Source organism: Equus przewalskii, chromosome 8 (assembly GCF_037783145.1).
Source record: "Equus przewalskii isolate Varuska chromosome 8, EquPr2, whole genome shotgun sequence".
Lineage (NCBI taxonomy): Eukaryota > Metazoa > Chordata > Mammalia > Perissodactyla > Equidae > Equus > Equus przewalskii.
In genome coordinates this window covers 17,292,617-17,314,360 of record NC_091838.1, presented here as the reverse complement: position 1 = coordinate 17,314,360, position 21,744 = coordinate 17,292,617, and the positions used below count along the sequence as shown (strand labels likewise).

The following is a 21,744-nucleotide window of genomic DNA, read 5'->3' as shown; positions in this document are numbered from 1 at the left end:
AGGAGAAGAGGAGGAAGTTAATTAAAATTTTTCCAAAGAGGTCAACTCTGGTTCCTATTTAAGAATTTGATGGTTGGAGAGTTGCATAAACTCTGTAGGGTGATTGCCACATCATGGTGTGTGGTTCTGCTTCACATCTAGTCAAGGCAGCTCGTATAGTCAAAACAACGTGGGATTTGGGGTAGCTCCCTTACTTATGTATAGAACAGGATGAATAATAATAACAAATTACATGTTTGGGGTGAAAATTATACAGATTAATACAAAAAGCAATCAGCCTGCTGCCTAACATCATGCTTGCTCATCATTCAAGGGACTGAAATTATTGGATATATCCAAAGTTGGTAGAATCTGAAAATGGAATAAACACCATTGTCCTCTTTTTATTGTACTCTTTATGAAGTTACAAGTTTAGTTTGCTGTCAGATATGTATTGTTTAGTTCACACACAGACATCATCCCATACTTCTGTGGACAATTCAGTTTCGACATAAAGGATTTCGAATTTATTCTAAGCTTTCAGAGTAATTAGACATTATACCAATGAAATCTTAATTGAGATGATCTCCTACTTTACACATCTTTTAAGTTTAGAGATCAAAAATCGCCTACTAGAGGCATCATATTTCTAAGATTATATTTAAATAGTTGCTATTTACTATGCAATTTTTCCTGACGTTTTTATGAGTTAATTTAGAATTGAAATTCTGTTTTTCTATGTCTGATACACCAGTTTTAAAGTATTACGTATAACATTTTGTATATTATATTGTGACTATTGTTAAATAGTTTGAGGTTGCCAAGAGAAGAGGTGGCTATTTTTAAGCAATTGTATGATACTTTGCATTGTTTTAGCATGACTTGTGACACAGAAGTTAGTATTTTAGAACATTATGTTTTGCTTTATTTAATACATTGAGTTTTATTATATAATGTGTTCTATTTTAGAAACCAGTTTTTTCCCCCCCTGAAGTATTTAGGAAGCGCATAGAGGAAGACTCTTTATTACTAAGGCGATAAATAGTGGCATTGAGTTATGGATCCTACATCTCAAAGGGGTTTTGTGAGAACATCTGGGCCAATCCCATACTTTCAGTTAGGCCAAGAGTTATTATTCTGCTTCTCAGATGAGTCCTTTGTCAATGGCAGGATTATTGACGTGCCTGGCTGGACATTGCCTCGGAGACCAGGCTACTAATGTGCTGACTGCCCGGCACTGCCTGGCAATTGTCCAGACTTTGTCTTTGTTCATTTATTGACATTTTTCCTTAGGTTCAGCTAATGTAGATATATTTTTAAGAAAACAGTTAGAGCCAAGAGGCTCCCTTTACTCTGTTTAAAATGCTTTATATTGAAACCACTAGTTGCAGAAAGAGGTTAAGCTATTTTTACTAACCCAGACTACTTAAAGTGATTACCTATTTTTACTTAAGGTTTCCCCACTCTGTTATTCGAAAAGGCTTTACCCAACTGTGCATGTTTATTAGGAAAGTGACATGAAATGAGCAAATAATTTGAGAAACTTCCTTTGTCTTCTCTGTGTGCACCATATAATTTAATTCTAAATATAAATATGTTCCACATAATTCAATGCGCAACATAATCACTTTGAAACAGTGCAGTTGTCAAGTGTCTGGATTCCCTGTAGCCCCATTCAAAGATGCAGTCAAGCTTGACAAATTATTTAAAAATCTAGTTACCAAACAATTTTCTCACCATGTAGTAATTATTCTTGGTGAGACATAGATGTCTCTGCAGAGTGGAGAAGTAGATCTCAGATGCTTTGCCAAGTTTTAAGAGAAATTGCCTCACAACAGCTCCTGGCTAGCCTTTCTAGAAATTCTTCATTCCTGTGAAAGGGCCCAGTGCTGGACTTGTCTGTCACAAAGTCTGGTGACCCTGTCACTTGGGAACACTTCTCCTAGAAATGAAATTTCCTTTAACACTTAGTCATTCCACTAGATCCTCCTATTTTGCTCAGATCCAAAGATGGAAGTAAAGACAAATTTTCTGATTAGTAACATGAAATTAAGGTGACATTATGAGTTTAATCAAGACTTTTTGATTCATGTTAGTTTGGGGAAGCTAAATACTCTTGCCCTTTAATGGGCTATTTTCTGGTTAATGACACTTTGGTACCAGACATAAGTAAAGGGAAAAATAATTCATGGATAGTCCAAAACTTTTGTGGGATTTTAAAGTACAGGGCTTGTGTAGCCTCACAGGGAGGAAATGCATAAAGAGTATTGGGGGCAAGTGAAGATAGGAAATATGAGAACAGACTTCATTTTGCAGGTGCCAGATGTCCAAGGATTGAATGATGAATAGACCACATTGTTAGAACATTTAGTGAGCTGGGGGCTACAGATAGGAATAGTAGGGTTCATAGTGGAATTATCAGAGGTTTTCCCAAGCATTTTGCTGATAAATGTATAAAAGGAGGGCACGGCTTCATAAAAACTAACATGTATTGTAGGGGCTTATGTGCCAGGCACAGTTACGTTATTATGTGCGCTGACCTACTTCATTCCCACAGTTCCTATGTGATTTGGGTTATGAAACACTGCGATGTATCACCGACACCTCAAACTTAAATTTGTGTTTAAAACTGAGCTCTAGATTTCCTCATACTCAAATCTACTCCGACGCCTTCCCCATCAAGGTCTTCCCCCTTCTCGGTAAAGTATTCCCCAGTCTCCTCAGCCCATCAAGCCAAGATCATCTTTGATTCTTCTCTTTCCTTCCCCTTCACCTCCAGTACCTTTTTGAGTCTGTCAGTTACACCTCAGAATGTATCCACTGCATCACCTTAGACTGGGTCGCCATCGTCCCCTCACTAGTACCCACTGTAGGAGCTTCCAGCTGTGCCTCACTAATACATTCTATGTTCAGCAGATGCCAGAGGGAGCTGTAAAGATAGATTGTGCTATTCCCCTGCTTAAAACCATTTTATAGCATGAAGGGCATTTAAAATAATATCAAATGCATTATTGTAGCCTGTACAGCCCTACATGATCTGCTCTCATCCACCTCTCCAAACTCGTTTCCCTGAGCCCAGCCACAGTAGCCTCTTTCTGGTTCTGGAACATGACAGACCTCTGCCTGGTCAGCCCTGTCCTGAGGTCTACAGTGCCTGCCTTCTCAGTACTCAGTTGTCAGGCTAGTGGCTGATCTGTACAGAGGCTGTGCCTACTTCCTCAGTATAAAGTAGATACCCTTGTGTCCCCGTCTCACATGTCATATTCCTCTAGACATCCTACTTTCTATACAACTGTTTTTAACCCCGCTCATCGTTATGTTAACAAAAACACTAAAGCCTCACAGATTTAAAATAACAAGCTTTCTTTCGTGCTCACTCTCCATGCCTGTCTGGGTCACAGGGTCTCTGCTGCTCGTTGACCTCACCCAGAGCCCAGGCTGGCAGAGCCCCATCAGCTGGGGTGTGTCTGATTGTCACAGGGAGAGGGAATGAGGCTGACTGCACACTTGCACGAAGGCTTGCACCTAGAAGGGACCCGTGTCACCTCCACTCACATTGCATTGGTGACAGCAAGTCACATGATCATTCCTATCCTCACAGGGGTCGGGGAGGCCACCCAGTCATGTGCCTGGGAGAACTGAGGTGTGATGGGAACCAGAATGACCACCTTCTTCTCTCCAGGGTGTGTACCTGATAGGCAGGGAGGGGGTGTTCTGCTTAGTGTGCAAAGTATATATATATAAGAGTGTGTCTCACTCACCCATCTCTAAAATGAGGATAATAATTGTAGTAATACCTACCTCATACGGTGGTTTTAGGGATTGAAAGAATTAATACCTGTTAAGTAGTTAGCATAGTAACTGGCATAGGAGCTCAACAAATGTTAGCTTTGATGAAGATGATGATGATGATATTTAAATCTCAATTTAATAGAAGAACATGCAGGTAGATGCAACATACTCCATACGAAAACCTTTATTCATCAAGGGCATTAGGAGGAGATGGAGGTGGAATGGCACACTGCTCAGGACATTAATTCAGAATTAATGGACCTGTAGTAGGTAGCTTAATATTGCCTGTGAGCAAAAGTAAAGGAAAATATTTCTGCGTGCACAGATATTAAGCTTTATGCCTTATCATTACTTTCAAGAATCTAGAAATTTTATGCAAAAACATGGTGTCAAAAACAGTTTTTCTATCTGCTGTTTGTTAGCCTAACACTTGTTCCCACAGGGTCAATGCAGGCAATGATTGCAGCTGTTTAAAATGAAAAGCAAATATGTGAATACACTTCATATAACTTGCAAAAAATTGTTTATGCTCAGCCCCATGACTTCTATTTACAAGATACACAAAGCGCAGAGGACTTCTTGCAAATGAGAACTTCTGCGTCTCTTTCCTCTGTGCTAGTCAGAGTTCATCAGTCTGTGCAGTATGGAGCTTGGCTAATTGGAGTTAATCTAATGTTTTAATCTTTTGGGTGGAGCAAGTGAATAAACATGCAATCTGTCTTACAAGACATAAAAGTATTTTTCCAGAGAGAAAAACTGTTTAAAATAATTCATAGCTTCGCAGGGCCTTGAGCAGTGTAACACACCTCCCGAGTTCTCAGTGGTGTCTGAAATCTATAAAATGCCAAAATATTGTGCAAATATCATCTCACGGTGAGACCTCACCTGAATACACTGTTTGAAGTTGCAGCTCCAGCTTCCTTCGCTTCTTTATTTTTCTCCTTACCATTTGTCACCATGTGCTATACTGTACAGTTTATCTGTTTATTGTTTGTTTCCTCCCAGTAGAATTTAAGCTGCCAGAGGGCAGGGATTTGCTTTGGTTTGTAAACTGCTGTATGCACAGCACCAAGAACAAGGCATGGTATGATAAATGTGTTCGATGAATTAAATGTGTTTGATGAATTAATTAGTGAAATCACTTAACAAATTTTTACTCAACACACAGCCTTGGGTCTAACGTTATGGGATCTATGTAAGCGGTATAAGATGTCTTCATAGTCTTGAAATAAAACAAACATGAAATTGCTGTGGAAAAATGAGTGTCACGGTATGTGCATATGTGCTGTTGACTAGAACCAAATGTCATCTGTATTTAGTAAATGGGAGGATGATTGTTGGCTGCAGAAGCCGTGCATAGGCCCTTGGTTCAGATATGGTTTAATTCATTTTGAAAGTTTTATAGCATGTTGTTTGATAATAAAGGCTGATCCCATTTTGGCCTAATTTCGAGTTAGTTCTAACAGAAAACTTTTATAGACAAACATTCAAGTCTAGAGCGCTAGAGTCACTGCTACTCAAAGTCTGCAACAAGTGTGATACAGTTCAAAGTCTGAAGCTGGCGTTTTAGCCTTGAGCCGCGTGGAAGAGCTTTTCATTTGAACAGATTTGTGACATTTCATCGTGACTGGCTGTGGGTGATACTGGGTAGCTCCTGCTGCCTCTGACCCTCAGGTGGTGTGTGACTCTGTTTAATGCCTTGTGATCACAATGGCCAGGACTGCTGTTCTTATGAGCCATGAGAAAGGATTGGCAACACGATATTCTCCCTGTCAAACGAGAAAGTGGGGGAGAACCCAAGGCAGGGTCGGTGGGTAGGTCAGTTTGTAATACCTGAGGGTAAGCCAGTGAGGATGTTTAAGCACATTTGGCGTTTGTTTTAACGTTTAGGTAGCACCTTAAAGTTTCCCAGGTATTTTCATGTGGCGGTGATACCGGTAGAGGAGAGGGGTGATGCCCTTACGTATGAGGAACATGTTCTCACTCATTCTCACAGCAGTCATGTGGGCTGGTTATTCTTGTTATCCTCATTTCGTAGATGTCAAAGAGAACTATCATTGTTTTTCTATGATAACAAAGCTAGTAAGTGGCAGAAGCAGGATGTGAACACAGCTTTCTGGTCTAAATTATGTGCTATTTCTATTACTTAGTCTGAGAGGGAAAATTGAACTTTGTATGACAGGCTTTTTATGCCATAGGATATTTTTCTCATGTGGAACAGAAATATTTCATGTGAAATATCTAGAAATATTGGGAAGCTGATCATATTCAACAAGGAAGGTGGTTATCTGTAGCAGCCAGTTTGAAAATGTGCACTTACTCTTTTTTTTCGAATATCACATTGCAGCCTTCTGTCTTCGATAACATATTCTCCTAAATTAGAACGTAAGACATCAGAGTGTGTGGTACCAACAGACAGTGACAATGAGAAGGGAGAAAGAAACAGCAAACGAGTCTGCTTTAATATGGCAGGAGATGAGCAGGAAGATTCAGGTCATGACACCATCAGCAACAGAGACTCTTACAGGTAATTCATTAGTTCCTTAATCTCATTTCATCAACAAAGTCAAATATGATTCTGTATTTTCCACAAAGGTCATGAAAAAAATGTTATGGTTGTTTTTGTTTATTACTGTCACAAAATAACCATTGGCTATTACCAACTCTAGACAAAGCATAGTGACACAGCATAATCTTTCAGATTCTTTCCTTTTCTAATCTGAGTAATTTGGAAAAAGCATTTTTTTCTCCAGTTGTGTGGAATTAAATTGAGAGGCTTGTTCTGTTACAGATTGTGTAACATGTATGGCAAATAATCAAATCGTGCCTATATTAACATTTTCTTCAACTGTCTGTTTCCGATTATTGGACTAATGGGTAGTGAATAGGAGTTTTTTTGGCCTTATTTCTCCCCTTTCTTCTTCTATTCCATGTTCCAAGCTAATTGGACTAATTTCACTTGCTCACCTCCGTGACTAGCTGTGGGTACTTTTCCTTCTCGTGCATACCTTCTGTGTAGTTTTGGTAGGACTGCTGTAACAAAGGACCAAGAACTGGGTGGCTTAAACAAGAGACATTTATTTATTATTCTATAATTCTGGGGTTGGAAGTCCAAAGTCAAGGTGTGAGCAGCGTTGGTTCTTTGTGAGGCCTGTGAGGGAAGGAGTGGTTCCAGGCCTCTCTCTGGCTTATAGGTGGCTATCTTCTCCCTCTGTCATTTCACATCCTTTCCCTCCAAGCGTGCCTCTGCGTCCAAATATCCCCTTCTTATAAGGACACCAGTCCTACTGGATTAGGGCCCACTTTAATGACCTCATTTTAACTTGTTTACCTTTGTAAAAACCCTCACTCCAAGTAAGGTCACATTCTGGGCTATGAGCGTTAGACTTCAACATTTGAATTTGAGGGGAGACACAATTCAACTCATAACACCTTCCCTCCACACTCTGTTCTCATCTTCCTTCCAGACTCTCAAATGATGGCTCCTCCAACAAATTTCCTTATTGAAAGTGCTTTTCCTCCCTTGAATCCTTGTATCCCTTGAAACCTCACCGAAGACTCTCATTACCTGCCACACATGCTGTGTGTGAAGCTTCAGCCTCTCCCGTTTCGTTCACATTAATTGAAGACAAAACGCTCTTATTCACCCTTATTTATTACACAGTGTTTTACGATGAAAAGATATTAAGTAATTATTGTTAAATCAGAGTTATTCTCATCAGAGATGTTTAGCACAAACTGATACCTAACATTAAAAACATTTTTTACCAGACACGCAGAACAGAATGATGTCACATAATTCCCACTACATCTCTATGTGGCAGGTTCTGATATCGTCTCCATTTTGCATGTAAGGAAGCTGAGACCCGCAGGAGTTACGTAATTTACCAATGAAACCAGGTGCTCTGGCTCACAGTTTCTCTCTTAACCACTCTACTATCCCACTTTCTATGTGAAAAGGATTTTAATGAATACAGAAGAGTTCATTATTCCTAGAGATTTAATAATATATAATACAGATTAGCCACTTTTACCATTTGATTTACTTTTAGCTTCTAAGGATACCAGTATGCTCTTTAATAGGTACCTGTAGTTTCTCTCCAATGGGAAATTACATATCTGAAAATATTTTCTTACCTCAAATTCTTGTTAATTGGGTAATTAAAATTACCCTCACGGTCTCCCTCTAGAATGAAATTTTACATGTAAATTTAAAATTAAATAAGTCCTTTTTATTTATTCTGAGAGAAGAAAAAATTTTGTCTCCTGCACTATTTCTGCAATCTGTAATGTGTCCATATTCACACACAAGCATTTTAAACATTCTTTCCTTTGGCCTTCACCATTATGGAGCACTTTCCAGGACTGATGTCCTGTGCTGAGCTCTGAGGTGAAGCCAGGATGGTGGTCGCCCTGAGGGAGCTCACAGTGCGGTTGATAAATTGTAATTTAAGCTGCCGGAAAGCGTTGAAAGGCAGAGATCCTGAAACAGGACTTGTCTCTATTAGCAAATTAACTACAGGCCTATACCATCAAATAGATTAACAAGTTTTTAAGTTTGGTTTGACTCCTAGTCTTATAACTATGCATTTTTAAAAATTCATTCAGGATTAGATTATATGACATAAGAACGCCTGGAATATGATTGAATTTATAATACTTTCTTTAAAAAAGTAAGATAAAGTGTGAGTTGAACAAATTTATCTTTCTCAAATTTTCTATAAAACACCTTGATAAATATAACTGTGGCATAATAAGGTTTATCTAATAAGAAATTGCAGGGAAACTGGCAAACCTACTTGTAAAGTAACATACACCGTTCTTTTCAGCGACTGCAACAGCAACAGGAATTCCATCGCCTCCTTCACCAGCATCTGCAGCAGCCAGTGCAGCTCGTACTTTCACAGTGACGAGATGGACTCAGGTGCGTTTGCTGACAGCATCTGTATTTTTTGATGCCAGGCTTATCGGAGAGAATTTTCAGGCATTAATTTGTTTGATCCTCATTCGTTGTCCCTTTTATCCTTCATTTTTGGTGGCCACACGTGCGTTTCAGTTTTATATGCTTGATAAAATCAATTTCCCAGTCCCATTCTAAACAGAGTGAATTAGAAAATGAGATGGAACAAATTTTTGTGTTAATGTATGCTTTATGGTCTTTCTATGGCGCTATGAAGGATGGTGGGCACACAGGAAGCACGTGTTTCTGAGACAGGCTCTGCTGATTGAGGCAAGGAGGTGGGAGGGGCTTTGACACAGACTTTCAAGATAGCGGTTGTACCTGAGCCAGCTTTCTATGTGGGTGATGGGGGATGGGTAATGGGAAAAACACCTGTTGGTATAAATATCTTGTAAATATTTTAGTTTGTGTGTGTTAAGAACAAAGACTTTTTATCCAGTTAGGAAAAATCTTAATTTTTAAATACGCAATTTATTTCAGTTATTCAACCATTAGAAAAATACGCCATTTGAAAGGACTATTAACATAGGATGCCTTGGAGCCTGCGCAGAACGAGATGCGGGGTGGAGGTGGGGCGCGCGTGCCAGTTGATGGTTTCTGGCCTGCGGTCGGCTTGGGTCTCATACTAGCTTGAACTTTGGGGCCAATCTGTCTTTAAGCGTTACTTCGTACACCTGTTTTTGTAAGCAAGACCATGAATTCCAGCTCATTCATTGTTTCCACAAAGGTTCCTTGAGCTCCAGATGCCTGCTTGGCCCTGTGCTAGGCAGGGGGCAAAAAAGACGGTGCTTTGTGGGCTCTTCCTTGGAAGAGCTCGCTCACCACGTGCTGGGATCATGCCCTGTGGAGGTGGGCATGGCTTCCTGCGGGAGGAGGACCTAGAAGGTGGAGATTTGCTAGGCCTTTGGGTTTCTTCAACATTATCCCTCCGCTACCGGGGAGGAATTAGGGCAAACATTCCCTGCGCTCGTTCCCTCCTAGCAGCAGTGGGACGTCTGAATAGGGTCTGATATTAAAGTGCCTTATGGAGGCTCGAGCAAAATTTACGTATGTCTGAGCAATATTGAGGGCTGTCTGGCTGGAGTGTGCAGCCGTTTTCGGGGACTCTGGACAGCCAGCTTTCACGCCTTGACCCCCTTCTGCTGCTTTTAAAATAAAGTGTTTATGAAAAACAAAACACCAAAAACCATGGAATGCCTCAGTGTTCCGTGAGGCACCCTGCTCTTCCTCCATTTTGAAGGAGCAATAATCTGATATCTTAATAGCTATTAAATCCTCTGGAATTCTTTTTCTGAACATGGGAACTAATGTATGGAATAAGAGCTAGTGTTTATTTTTTATTGTATTGACAATAAAATATTTGGAATGTTAGACATAGCATGAATGATTTTGTTTTTCTATGTCTAGGTGACGAGCTTCCCCTAAGTGTTCGCATTTCTCACGATAAACAGGACAAGATCCATAGCTGCCTCGAGCATCTGTTCAGCCAGGTATGATTGGGATCGTTGGGGGTCATTTTTCTGCAGACTAAACTGTCAGGAATCCCTTCTTCAGCTGTAGTAAAAAGAGCGGGGAGTGAGAATGGAAAGGCCTCGATCTGTCCCTCCGCCTCCTTTAACTCAATTACCACAATTTAAAATGGGAATAAAGATTCCTTCAGCTGGCTAACCCAAAGGATGGTTGTGAATATCGAGTGTGGATCTTAAACAAAAAGGCAGCTAGTTGTTTCTCCAGCAAAAACAGGTTTATTTGAGATCAGCAAAGCATTGCAGTTCAGGGTCTGCAACCACAGTGAGCCACGTGCAAAGATGTCTGACGGTCTGTCAGACCACCTGCCAGTCCTCCTCTGGGCTGTCCTGTTCCCACAGCCCCCCATCCTCCCAGCAAAGAGGAGAGAAACTCTTTTATAGCCGGGAAGAGGAGGTTGGGAGGGCTATTGTAAAGAAAGAGTTCGCAGAATACTGGCTATTTATTGGCTTAGTTGTGACAGTCTCTCATTGGCTGAGCTGCTTGCCAGTCAAGAAGAGGACGTCTTTCTTCTTATTGGGCTGAGCTATCAATGCCGGGCTTGAGAGCTCCCCCTTTTGGCCTCTCGACTCCAATTTATTAATTTCCACACAAGTATCTTACAGTCCTTGGAAAATGCTAGTGTTATACACACAAAAGAGTTATTCTTTTTATTTATTTGTTTGTGGGTTTTCAGTATCCTTTATGACATTTCTTACTCAACTTTATTCCTAATTTCAAGAAGCACAAAGTTTTCTTGGTGCTCATGTTGGTGGTTTGCATTTTTAAAGAATTTATATCCATAATCAAAATTCATAGCGTAGAGCTTTTATCACTTTGAAAACGATTATGATAACTTTTAGGATTTTTTTTAATAACTCTAGAATTAATTTCTTTCATAAATTGAATTTATATTGATTGAATTATATTAATTCAATTAATATATGGCAAGATAGTAAGAAATGTCATTGCAAATGTTGTCAGGAGAGTTTATTCCAATATTCTATTTAAAGATGTATGTCACAAGCATCGTGGGATTTCAGAAACAATTGTTGCTTTAAGAAAAAGCATTTTACAAGAGTTACTCTTGGAAATATGTATTACGTGTTATGAGAAGTAGGTAACGCTCAGAAATCTCTGCTGTTATGATAGGTGGATGCGATTACCAATCTCCTAAAAGGGCAAGCTGTTGTGAGGGCCTTTGAGCAAACCAAGTCCCTCACACCAGGTCGAGGATTACAAGGTAAGCTTTAAAAAACAACTGTGAGAAGCAGTTGGGAAACAAAAGTGGGAGACTCTATAGTCGTGAAGGAAAAGCGTAGTATAGGAAGAAAAGTTCTGCATGCTCACATTTCATTCTTCACTTAATCCTACTTCTATTTTGATAATTTTTGAATGTATGTAAAAAATCAGTATAGGACCTTTTAGATTTTGTCTGAAAGTTTAAAATGTTTAATGCTCATCGGGGCCAGACTGAATAGAAATGAGTTAACTGGAAAGATGTTAAGTGTTGAGTTGCTTTTGCTGAAACCAAGCATAATGCCTGGTTCCTTGTATCCAAAGGTGGGGGAAGAGGTGTTGGAAAAGGGGGTTGACAAGCAGAACAGCCAAACACAACAAGTTCTAGAGTTGTCGCTTTCTGACATATAGTTTAGGATATTGAAAATAGTTTTTAACTAAAGTTGTTCCTTTGATAAACATTTGTAAGAAAATAATAATAAGGTTTGGCTTTTTTTAGATTTAACACATTTTCTCCCTGTGATAGAGCTAAAGAAGTTATCACCATCATCATAATCTAGGACAACAGGAATGAAAGAAAGAAGATTCTAAAGCTTAAGGGCTGGTTAACTATGTGGTAAATGGTTGAGACTTAAGAGAGATTTTCTGTGTTTCTTTAGAATTTCAGCAGGAAATGGAATCAAAGCTGAGTTGTCCAAAAAAGTTAAGACTTCACATCAAGCAGGACCCTTGGAATCTTCCCAGCAGCGTCCGGAATCTCGCTCAGAACATCAGAAAATTTGTTGAAGGTCAGGATGAAAAGCAAAGAACATTGCATGGCGTTAGCAATAATCATTTAAAAATCCATTAAACCCAAAAGTTCAGTAAGGCCCTGATTCCTTGTTGCAGTGTTTCATTTTATGAGGAAAATAAAAGGACTGAAAAGGACAAGGGAGGAGGAGGGAGAGAAGGAATAAGATCGCAGAATACTGTGTTCCAAGGATCTAAATGATGTAGTATGGAGGATAGTCTCAGTGAATAAAAGAAGGCTCATACTTATGAAGGCAAATGGGACTTGGAGAAAGTGTAGTATTTTACGATATGAAACAGATCAGGAAAACTTCTAAAGGATTCACAAAAGGCCTGAAGCTAAATTTGATGGAGAGTCTGAAAAAATCAACTGTGAATCTGTGAGAATCAAAATCACTATGTAGGTTGCTTCATTAGTTTTTACGTGTCTTTTTCAGAAGTGTTTGTCCAAGTTGATTGTTATTAACTACCTGACATTGTTTACTCAACATCCTGTAACTGGTGCAACGTGTAATTAGAGACGTAAAACTTTGAGACAGCTCCGATGAGTCTGATTGCATGTTGTTTAGGGTCAGAGTTATTAAATAGAAAATTCTGAGAGTTTCCCAAATGGTTATGTTGAAAAGATGAATGGAGAAATTTGTTGAATTTTTTAAAATGTCTAGTTCAGTTATTTTCTTCCCATTATTAGACTGGTGGTTGGCAATGTCTGGAGACATTTTTTGGTTGTCACAATTGTGGATATGCTACTGGCATCTAGTGGGTAGAAGGCAAGGATGATGCTAAACATTCTACAGTATACAGGACAGTCCCTCACAGGAAAGAATTATTAGACTCAAAATGTCAGTAGTGCTAAGTCCGAGAAACCTGTTCAGTAAATATTACGCCTGTGCTTAAATTTTTATCCCTCAGTCTTTTGTATGTCAGTTGGGTATGGTAAGTAGTATTCAGTAGAATTAGAGCATAACCCCGGTCACTACCACTTTTTTGAGGGTAAAGTAGAGAGAGTTGTATACTTTGCCAACAAAAGACAGCTCTTAAACCTAATAGAGTCTCAGTCTGGCACATAACTCCTTGGGACCTCAGTTTCTTCATTTACTAAGTGACAGAGATGGTGTAAATTACTTTAAGTTTTTTTAAACACTTAATGCAGTGACAATCACAGCTCTTATCCAGAGAGAAATCCTTAAGCCTTTTTTTATTTTGTTTTGTTTTGAAGAGCTTTATCTTTAAGATATACACTTATTCTAATGCAGGATAAAAAGCTTAATTTTTTAAAAGGTAGTCATATTAGGAATCTTACATTTTCATCTCAAGTCTAGCTTTTGTACACTCAGTACCTCATATCACAATAAACAGCTGTAGGAATGAAGACTATCTACCTGTGTTGATTGATATATATCGTAAATATCGATGCCACTGTTGGTCGTGGGCGCCCAACAGCTGGCTGAGTGTGGTTGGACGTGCCGAGTGTCTTACAGTCACTTGTGTGGGGAGGACTCTGCAGAAATTAGGTTGCATCCCTGGTTGCGAGTGAGTGCTTAAAAACAATTAATCACTGGTTCAGCTGTGGAATATCTTGGGAGAGGGCAAGGTGCCATTTCCTGGTAGTGTGTGTGGTGTCTGGTCTTATTGTACGGGATGGAAGCAGCAGCACGGGGATCCTTGTGGTCAGCTGCTTGTTATGTGCAGGTTCTCAGAAGTAACCTTACCAATTCAGCATGAATTTATCCTATTTAACTTAAAGTAATTTTCATTCTGTTTCCCAAATTGTCTTTATATAGGGGATGATTTAATGAAAGATTAGATCTTGGCTGGAAATTGAACATAATGTCATCTTGCCAGAATTTCCTGTGTTATATGTGTAGCTGGGATGACCCCATTCTGATGTTCCTGTAGGGGAGGAAAAATATATCTTTTTCCTTCTACCCTTCTAGGTTCTCTGCCTGGGGCCCTGTAAATTAGACTGACAAAAGACAAAGTAACAAGAGAAAAGCCTAAAAATTTATTCAGCATAAGTTTTACATGACATAGGAGCCTTCATAGGAAAGGGATTAATTCAGTGGCTCAAGGTCAAAGGCAGTTTCAAGGACTCATTCTCCTCCAAACTTAGTGAGTTGGTCATCTGTGTTTTTATACTAGGTTTGATAAAGAGTAGAAAGTCGTGGAAAATGTGATAGGACCAAAGGGTGTGAGCTAAGGGTAGTTAAATGGGGGCAACTTAGCAAGGCCAATTCCTCTCAGTATCCCTCCATCTTTGGAGATAAGGATGCTCCTTTCCTCTGGGTGTAGGGAGGGCTCCTCTCGCGTGAAGGTCCTCTGATCTGCCTAAGGGGAGAAGGGGGACGTTACAGAGTCCTTCCTGCACCTGATGTTTCTCAGATTCCTTCAGCATAAAATATTCAGTATGCCAAAGTGCCATGTTTTGGAGTAGCGTGTTGTGAACTCCGTCATTCCTTCATCTCTGATTTCAAAATATCCTATCAAATATATGCCAAATATATAAAAATATAATAATTCTATGATCTTCATATAGGAAGGACTGTTACGGTGCCATTCATAAATTATGTCACTGTGTGTCATTTATTCATAGCCTGTTAAACTGAGGGTAGAAGAGAGAAGAAAAAATAGTAGACTAAATGGGGAGCAGATCATTGTGTAGTGTCACTAAAATGATGGCTGTCTCCTGCTTAATCTCTCAGCTAAATTATGGTCTCGTATTATCAGCTGACTGAAGATATTTTTAATTGATTAGTGCACTGTGATATTGTGATTTGTAACAGGAAATATATATTTGGTCTCTGTCTCCTTTTCTGGCACAGAGCTCCTAACACCCTTGGAATTTCCTCTGATGAGAGCTATAAAGGTATCTTTTGTTCTGTGAATGAGGAAAACACCTAAGGATGGGGGCTGGTTGCCAGGGGAACCAACTGTGTGATTAGAGTTGGAACTTTCAGTCCCACCCCTGACCTCCCAGGATTGAGTTCAGTCACCAATGGCCAATGATTTAATCAAGCATGCCTATGCAATGAAGCTTCCATAAAGTCCCTAAAGGAAGGAGTTCAGAGAACTTCCAGGTTGGTGAGCACGTGAAGGTTCTGGGAGAGTGGCGCATTCAGGGACCATGGAAGTTTCACACCCCTTCCCCATACCTTGCCTTGTGTATCTCTTCCGTCTAGCTGTTCCTGAGTTATATCCTTTTATGATAAACTGGTAATCTAGTAAGTGAAATGTTTCTCTGAGTTCTGTGAGCTGCTCTAGCAAATTAATTGAACCCAAAGAAGGGGTTGTTGGAACCTCCAGTCTATAGCCAGTTGGTCAGAAGCACAGGTGACAACCTGGACTTGTGATTGGCATGTGAAGTGGGGTGGGGAGGAGCGAAGGGGGGGATAGTCTTGTAGGACTGAGCCGTTAACCTGTGGGGTCCAGTGCTATCTCTAGGTACAGTGTCAGAATTGAGTTGAGTTGTAGGACACCCAGCTGGTGTTAGAGAATAGCTTGTTGGTGTGGGGAAAAAAACGTACATGGGAATTGATGACAGAATTGGACCCAACATCACCTTAAATTCAAATGTCTGTTAGTAAAAATGTTTTCAACTCTTGCTCCCTACAAAAATTGTACTCTTTTCAAAATCTCCCATTTTTTCAACAACCTACTTAAAAAATTTTTTTTCTCTGCCTTTGTCTCAGTATGCTAAAGAGCTTCTTCTTCTTTTTTTTTTTTTTCTTAATCAGAAGTCTCTTCAATTTTTCCCCTTTTTTTGGATAGCTCAGTAACTGGTATAGTTTTCTGGCTAATCCCCCAGTCTCGGTCTTTTCTGATTCATGTATACCTATTACTGGATTCATCTTCCTAAAATACTGTGTTCATAATTTCAGTACCCTACCCCAGAACCTTATAGTGGTTTTCTGTTGGATAAACCTAACTCATCAATCCTATGTTGGAAGCCATTTTTCAATGAGGCTTTCCAATTGCATCCCAATCTCAGTCTCTTAATGATGTAATGAAATCTTTTCTATGGTAGATCGTTGGATATTTGGTATTCATTCTCTACTGTATTCCTTTGTTAGCACTATTTCCCTCTCTTCGAATATGTACCTACTCCCTTGACAATGTGATTTAAAAAATTTTTTTTAAACATTTTCAAGACTCACTTAGAATTCTCTACCTATCAGTTAATTTTGTTGCTCTGACTCTGTTGTAAACCTGTCTAGAATAGGATACAACCTAACCTTTTTTATTTCCCATAATCTTGGGCATATAATGAAACTCTGTAAGTTTTTGTATTTACCTGTTGTAGGTAAACTATTTACCGATTGGAAGTAAATGGACACATAGCTTATTGGACACATAGCAATGAGTGTGAAGTTAATACAGATCATTTATCAAGCATTTCTGATTGGCAGTGTTTGGAGATGGGGTGAGAAGAAGAGTATTTGAAAATAATTGGTATTTTCCGGTCCATTAGGGCAGTATCTTGCCCTATAAATAGAAAAGGAAGACTATATATATAATCTATATAATTATATATACCTGTAATTCTAATGTATAATGCATAATATAATATATAATATAATTATATTTAAAGATTATGTAAGTATGTATAATCTTGAAAAGTTTAAATACTAAGAAAAAATACTGTTTGACAGTTTATTGATCAAGACTGTAATACAATCAACACCATACAAGCTACAGCAGCTAAGGATGACCTATAAAGTTGTCAGGATTTGAATGTTTCATACAGGCTCATATAATTCAGAACTGGAAGGCGTTTTAGGGTCTTGAGCAATGGGTAGAATTTATATCGGCAGATAGGAGGGAATAGCATGTCAAGTGTCAGAGAGGGACAAATTGCTCCCCTACCCCTCTTGAGTTCTTTTGGCTGGTCTAATAGTACAGTTGACACAAGATAGATTAACAGGAGAAAGACATAAATTTTATTTGTATGTATGGAGGCCTCAGTAGATATTGGAATCTGAAGAAATGACCAAAGGAGCAGCTTTTATATGTTTTAGACGAAGAAACAATAAATTCGTGAAATTAGTAAAGAAGTAACAAGATTCCTTTATCCTAGCTTCTCAGCCCTTTATGCCCTAGCTCTGGTGATGGGATGTCGCTGTCTCCTGGGGCCCTGAGGGCACCTTTCACAGGGAGATTTACTTCCTGCTTTCCAGGCAGACAGAGAGAGGAGAGTCAGGGTGCCATTTCTGCACCCGCTATTGTCTTAGGTAACTTTAATTCAAAATAATCAGTGTGCCACTTTGGCATATTTAGGGGCAGCCTGCCCTGAACCCCATCACAAGTGAATGGGATTTTTCTTATCTAATGTAATGAGATTGTGCTAATTTTTACTACACATTAAAATGTAATGTTAGTGGCAGAAAAGGACTGAACAACTAAATGATATGTTTTCTTTCTCTGCAGAGGTAAAGTGTAGGATACTCCTGGCTCTTCTCGAATATTCAGGTAATATTTTTCATCACTTTTACTATTTGAAATTTTGTGGTCCATGACCTTAGACGTCTCGTGATATCAAGGCGATGCCTTCAACAAAATAGATGGAAATATGATCCTTATCTTCTCTAAAGCCTTGTAGAGATTTAAAAAAATACTTGATTTTAATAAAAACACGAAAACATATGCTCATCTTCAATTAGAGGTAAAAACATGAACACATATATAAATATATATTTATACAGAATGTAATTAAAAAGGAAGAAGGAAGCAAATTTTGGTAAAGTTAATTGTGCAAATGAGATTTATTGTGAAACTGTGTTTAAGTTCTGCTTGTGAATGAGAACATAAGTGGGCTCAGATTCAAGAGGTGGAGAAATGCATGGGAGGAGCCTCAATGGCAAAATCATGGCAAGGCTGTGGGTGCAGAGAGGGGAAGTATTTGTGACCACTTTTGCAATCTACCGCACTTGTAAAATTTAAGGTACAAATGGATGAATGAGCCAAGTTAACCAAGAGGGCTTTTTTCTTTGTTGGTTGGTTTTTGCCTTGTTTTTTGAGTGAGTAATAATAATAACAAAATATCTTACCTTATTTTAGTTTTATTAATAACCACACAGTTAAGGGGCCTCATTTTTATGGATTTCATTGGGTCCTCACAACTGCTCTGTGGGAATATTATTGTTTTTCCAGTTTTAAAGATGAAGAAATTAGGGGCTGGTCTGGTGGCATAGTGGTTAAGTTTGCGCACTCTGCTTTGGCAGCCTGGGGTTCACCGGTTTGGATCCTGGGCACAGACCTACACACCACTCATCAAGCCGTGCTGTGGCGGCGTCTCACGTAGAAGAACTAGAAGAAGGACTTGCAGTTAGGATATACAACTATGTACTGGGGCTTTAGGGAGGGGAAAAAAAAAGAAGAAGGTTGGCACAGGTTTTAGCTCAGTGACAATCTTCCTTGAGCAAAAAGAGGAAGATTGGCAACATATGTTAGCTCAGGGCCAATCTTCCTCACCGAAAAAAAAAAAAAGCATACCTTAAAGAAATTAACATTTAGGCAGACTAATAATAATAGCAAGTAAATGGTATTCATTCAACATATATTTTTAAACATCTGGAAGATTAGGTGTATAGATGCCTTAAATGAATATATAGTAGGTATCACATTTGAAATTCAAACTTAGTTATGCCAGTTCCAGAAGGGGTCCTGGAATGCATTGCTTTATTAATTAATATTCAAATGGCTATTCTTGCAGATTCTTATTCTGATTTCAGTTTTATTTTCCTGTTCCTGTCATAATTCTCCTTTTTTTAACTTTTTTTACTCCCACTTCTTGTCCTCTTGGATAGGATGGCACCAAAACAGTAGTCAAATTACACCATATTGTTGGCTGTGAAATTATGTTCTTCACTTGAAAAGGGTAGACCGTGTCTGCTAAATATTGTTCATAACTCACCTTTATTCCTGTCTTTCTCTCTGTAATCTCCTCTTTTTGTTTATTTGTTTCTTTGCTTTCTTTTCCCTGCATTCTCAGCATAATGACTGGGATTACCTGTGTGTCTAGAAACCATCTCGTTCTTTCTAGACGAGCCATCTAACTATGGAACTTGAGCTTTTTAAGCCATTGCGATTAAATGAAATGTTAATACATATTTCAAAACCTGTTTGTAGATGATGAGTTTAAGAAGGTGTTTACTGATGAAACGGGAGTCTTTGATAGGTAAAAAGCTCATTTGTTTTGATTGTATTCCCACTACAAGAGAATTCTTATTCTGCAAAAACAGTAAACTAGGTGTCACAAAAAACCCAAACTCCATGCTTTTGTCCTTTTGCTAGAAGCTGGAGCAGCTGTCATGATTCTTGCTGTAGTTCTTATTGATTAAAATGAGGGATGAGAGTAGCTTTGGTAAAGGATGGACACTGAATTTCGAACAGCTGCAAAATTTAAAAGACAAGACCTATATGTTTTTTGCTAAGAGGAAGCTTATTTTGGTTCATTTGTCGTGTTGTTCCTTCTCCATTCAGCAATGAAACTGAGCACCTGCTCAGTGCCAGGCACCATGCTAAATGCTGGAGAATAGAAGAATCACAATAATACCAATTTCACTTTGCTCAGTGCTTTCAGCGTTTTTATCTCATTTCTCTTTATTATAGATCTAAGAAGTAGGTATACCCCATACTACATATAGGGATCTGATACCTAGGATTATATGGTTTAAAATGGGTGGGATGGGTAGATGAAAGCAGATTATATGCCTCTAAAGTCCACGAGCATACCTCACGTTATGTGCCACTTCTGGCCTTGATGTGCTGGTAGTCCCTTAGGGAACACAAACGTGTAAACAAGCTCCCACAATGCTAGGTAATTAGCCTTCTAGTAGAGGGGTGCCCCAGGCCTGTGGTGGCAGGAGCAGTGCACCATACTTCCTGTGGGAAAGGAAATTTCACCAAGGGGGTAATATTTCAAGAGTTCAATGAGTTTCAATAGTTCAATGAGTTGACTCTTGAGTAATTTAAAGTTTGATAGTGGAGAGGGGAGGAGAAGGGCCCGTAGCCAGAGGGCCCATGCACAGGTATGGCCTAGAAGAGCATTTATAAGGGCATTTAGTGTTTGAGGAATGCTGAGCGCTACTGTGTGGCTCAAAGAAGAGAGCCGCTGTTCTGGCTGCTATCAGATACACTTTTGATTATATTCTCACAACAACCTTGTGAAGATTGTTGCTAGTGTGTGGGATGAATGGAGGGACGTGATGTGTTAAGAAGCTGTAAACCTAAGTTGGGGATAGAGAGTAAAGACCCCTTTCTGGCACCCTGAGTTTCCTACTTTGTTACTCACTACGAGATGATAGCATGTAAAAAGTTGTTTGAAAAGCTCCATATATGACGTACATTTTGAAGTCTATGCAAACAAGTCGTTTAATCTCTGTTGAAATAGGAAAGTGGCAACTGAAAATCACCTCATGAAGTAATAAGCATTTATTAAGTGTTTTTCATTTAAAAATGTGTTGGTTTGAGATTTAAATGGCAGTGTGATCCAAGGCCATCTTACATATCTGCTTCTGTCACTCTACTGTGAACATAGACATGGCCAAGGTCTCACTTGGGCTTCTTCATACCCCTAGTAATGGGTGCAATGTTTAATTCCTGTGGGGCATCAGTGTTAAAAGTTTGAATTAATGAACAAATACATCTTTTGTGTGAATAGTTCTGATTTGCTAATGAGGTTGAGTGGAAATTTTAATTTGGCTTAAAATGCACATAGAATATAGGAGCAGAGAGTAGAATAAACATCTGAGTACTCCTTTTAAGATTAAAAAAAGAAGAAATTTGAGAATTTCCTTTCAAAAGCAATTTGCAAATAATTATTTCTGCTAGTGGCAAAGTTACTAACCTCGTGGTCTCTTCTAAAGCTCACAGTGGACCCAGACCCTTCCTTCTCCAGGCCTTAGCTTTCCACTCTTGATATAAGCAATTTCTTTCTAATTAGAGTTTTATTAAGAAATTATTCTCAGGTTAGAGGTGGGAGTATTTGTGCCAAAGCTACTGGAGGTTTTTTTTTAATTTCCCTAGATTTCCTTCTCTACTATAGGGCAACTGAAGGCAAAGCAAGAATGGACAAGGGAGGTAGAGGGCAATTCTTACTTACTCAGTTTCTGTCTTGAACCTCAGTACTCTGGCTCACGTTTGGGCTAACAAGCCAGCCGAATTACCCTTTCAGTCAAACTAAATCCAGGTGTTTCGAGAAGCCAAGGAGTGGGCTCATATTTTCATTTTCATTTCACTTAATTCATTTCTTTGTTAGCTGCTCTTCTGGCTCATTATTTTCATTCATTAACTGAGTAAATGTTTACTGAATCATGACTTCTGTTAGAAATTATGTACAACAAAATAGGGGTTTTGCTTTTTTTAAATTGAGAATTGGATAAAGTTCTTTGCCAGCTTAGCCATTTTATAGTTACCTGTAAAATGCTCTTTTCCATCTTCTAGAATGGGGCACGTGATATATAACTACTTAGGGGAAATGC

At 39.0% G+C, this 21,744-nt stretch overlaps 1 protein-coding gene across 1 annotated transcript in view; it reads left to right on the top strand.

Annotated features, from left to right (window-relative positions):
• Positions 1-21,744, top strand: part of PREX2 (phosphatidylinositol-3,4,5-trisphosphate dependent Rac exchange factor 2) — a 277,989-nt gene that overhangs the window by 167,603 nt on the left and 88,642 nt on the right. Inside the window, exons 26-31 of the mRNA XM_070630503.1 lie at positions 6,119-6,298; positions 8,601-8,695; positions 10,139-10,221; positions 11,390-11,480; positions 12,136-12,264; positions 17,690-17,731. Of these exons, the coding sequence (XP_070486604.1) occupies positions 6,119-6,298; positions 8,601-8,695; positions 10,139-10,221; positions 11,390-11,480; positions 12,136-12,264; positions 17,690-17,731 (620 nt within the window). The remainder of the gene's footprint in view (positions 1-6,118; positions 6,299-8,600; positions 8,696-10,138; positions 10,222-11,389; positions 11,481-12,135; positions 12,265-17,689; positions 17,732-21,744) is intronic.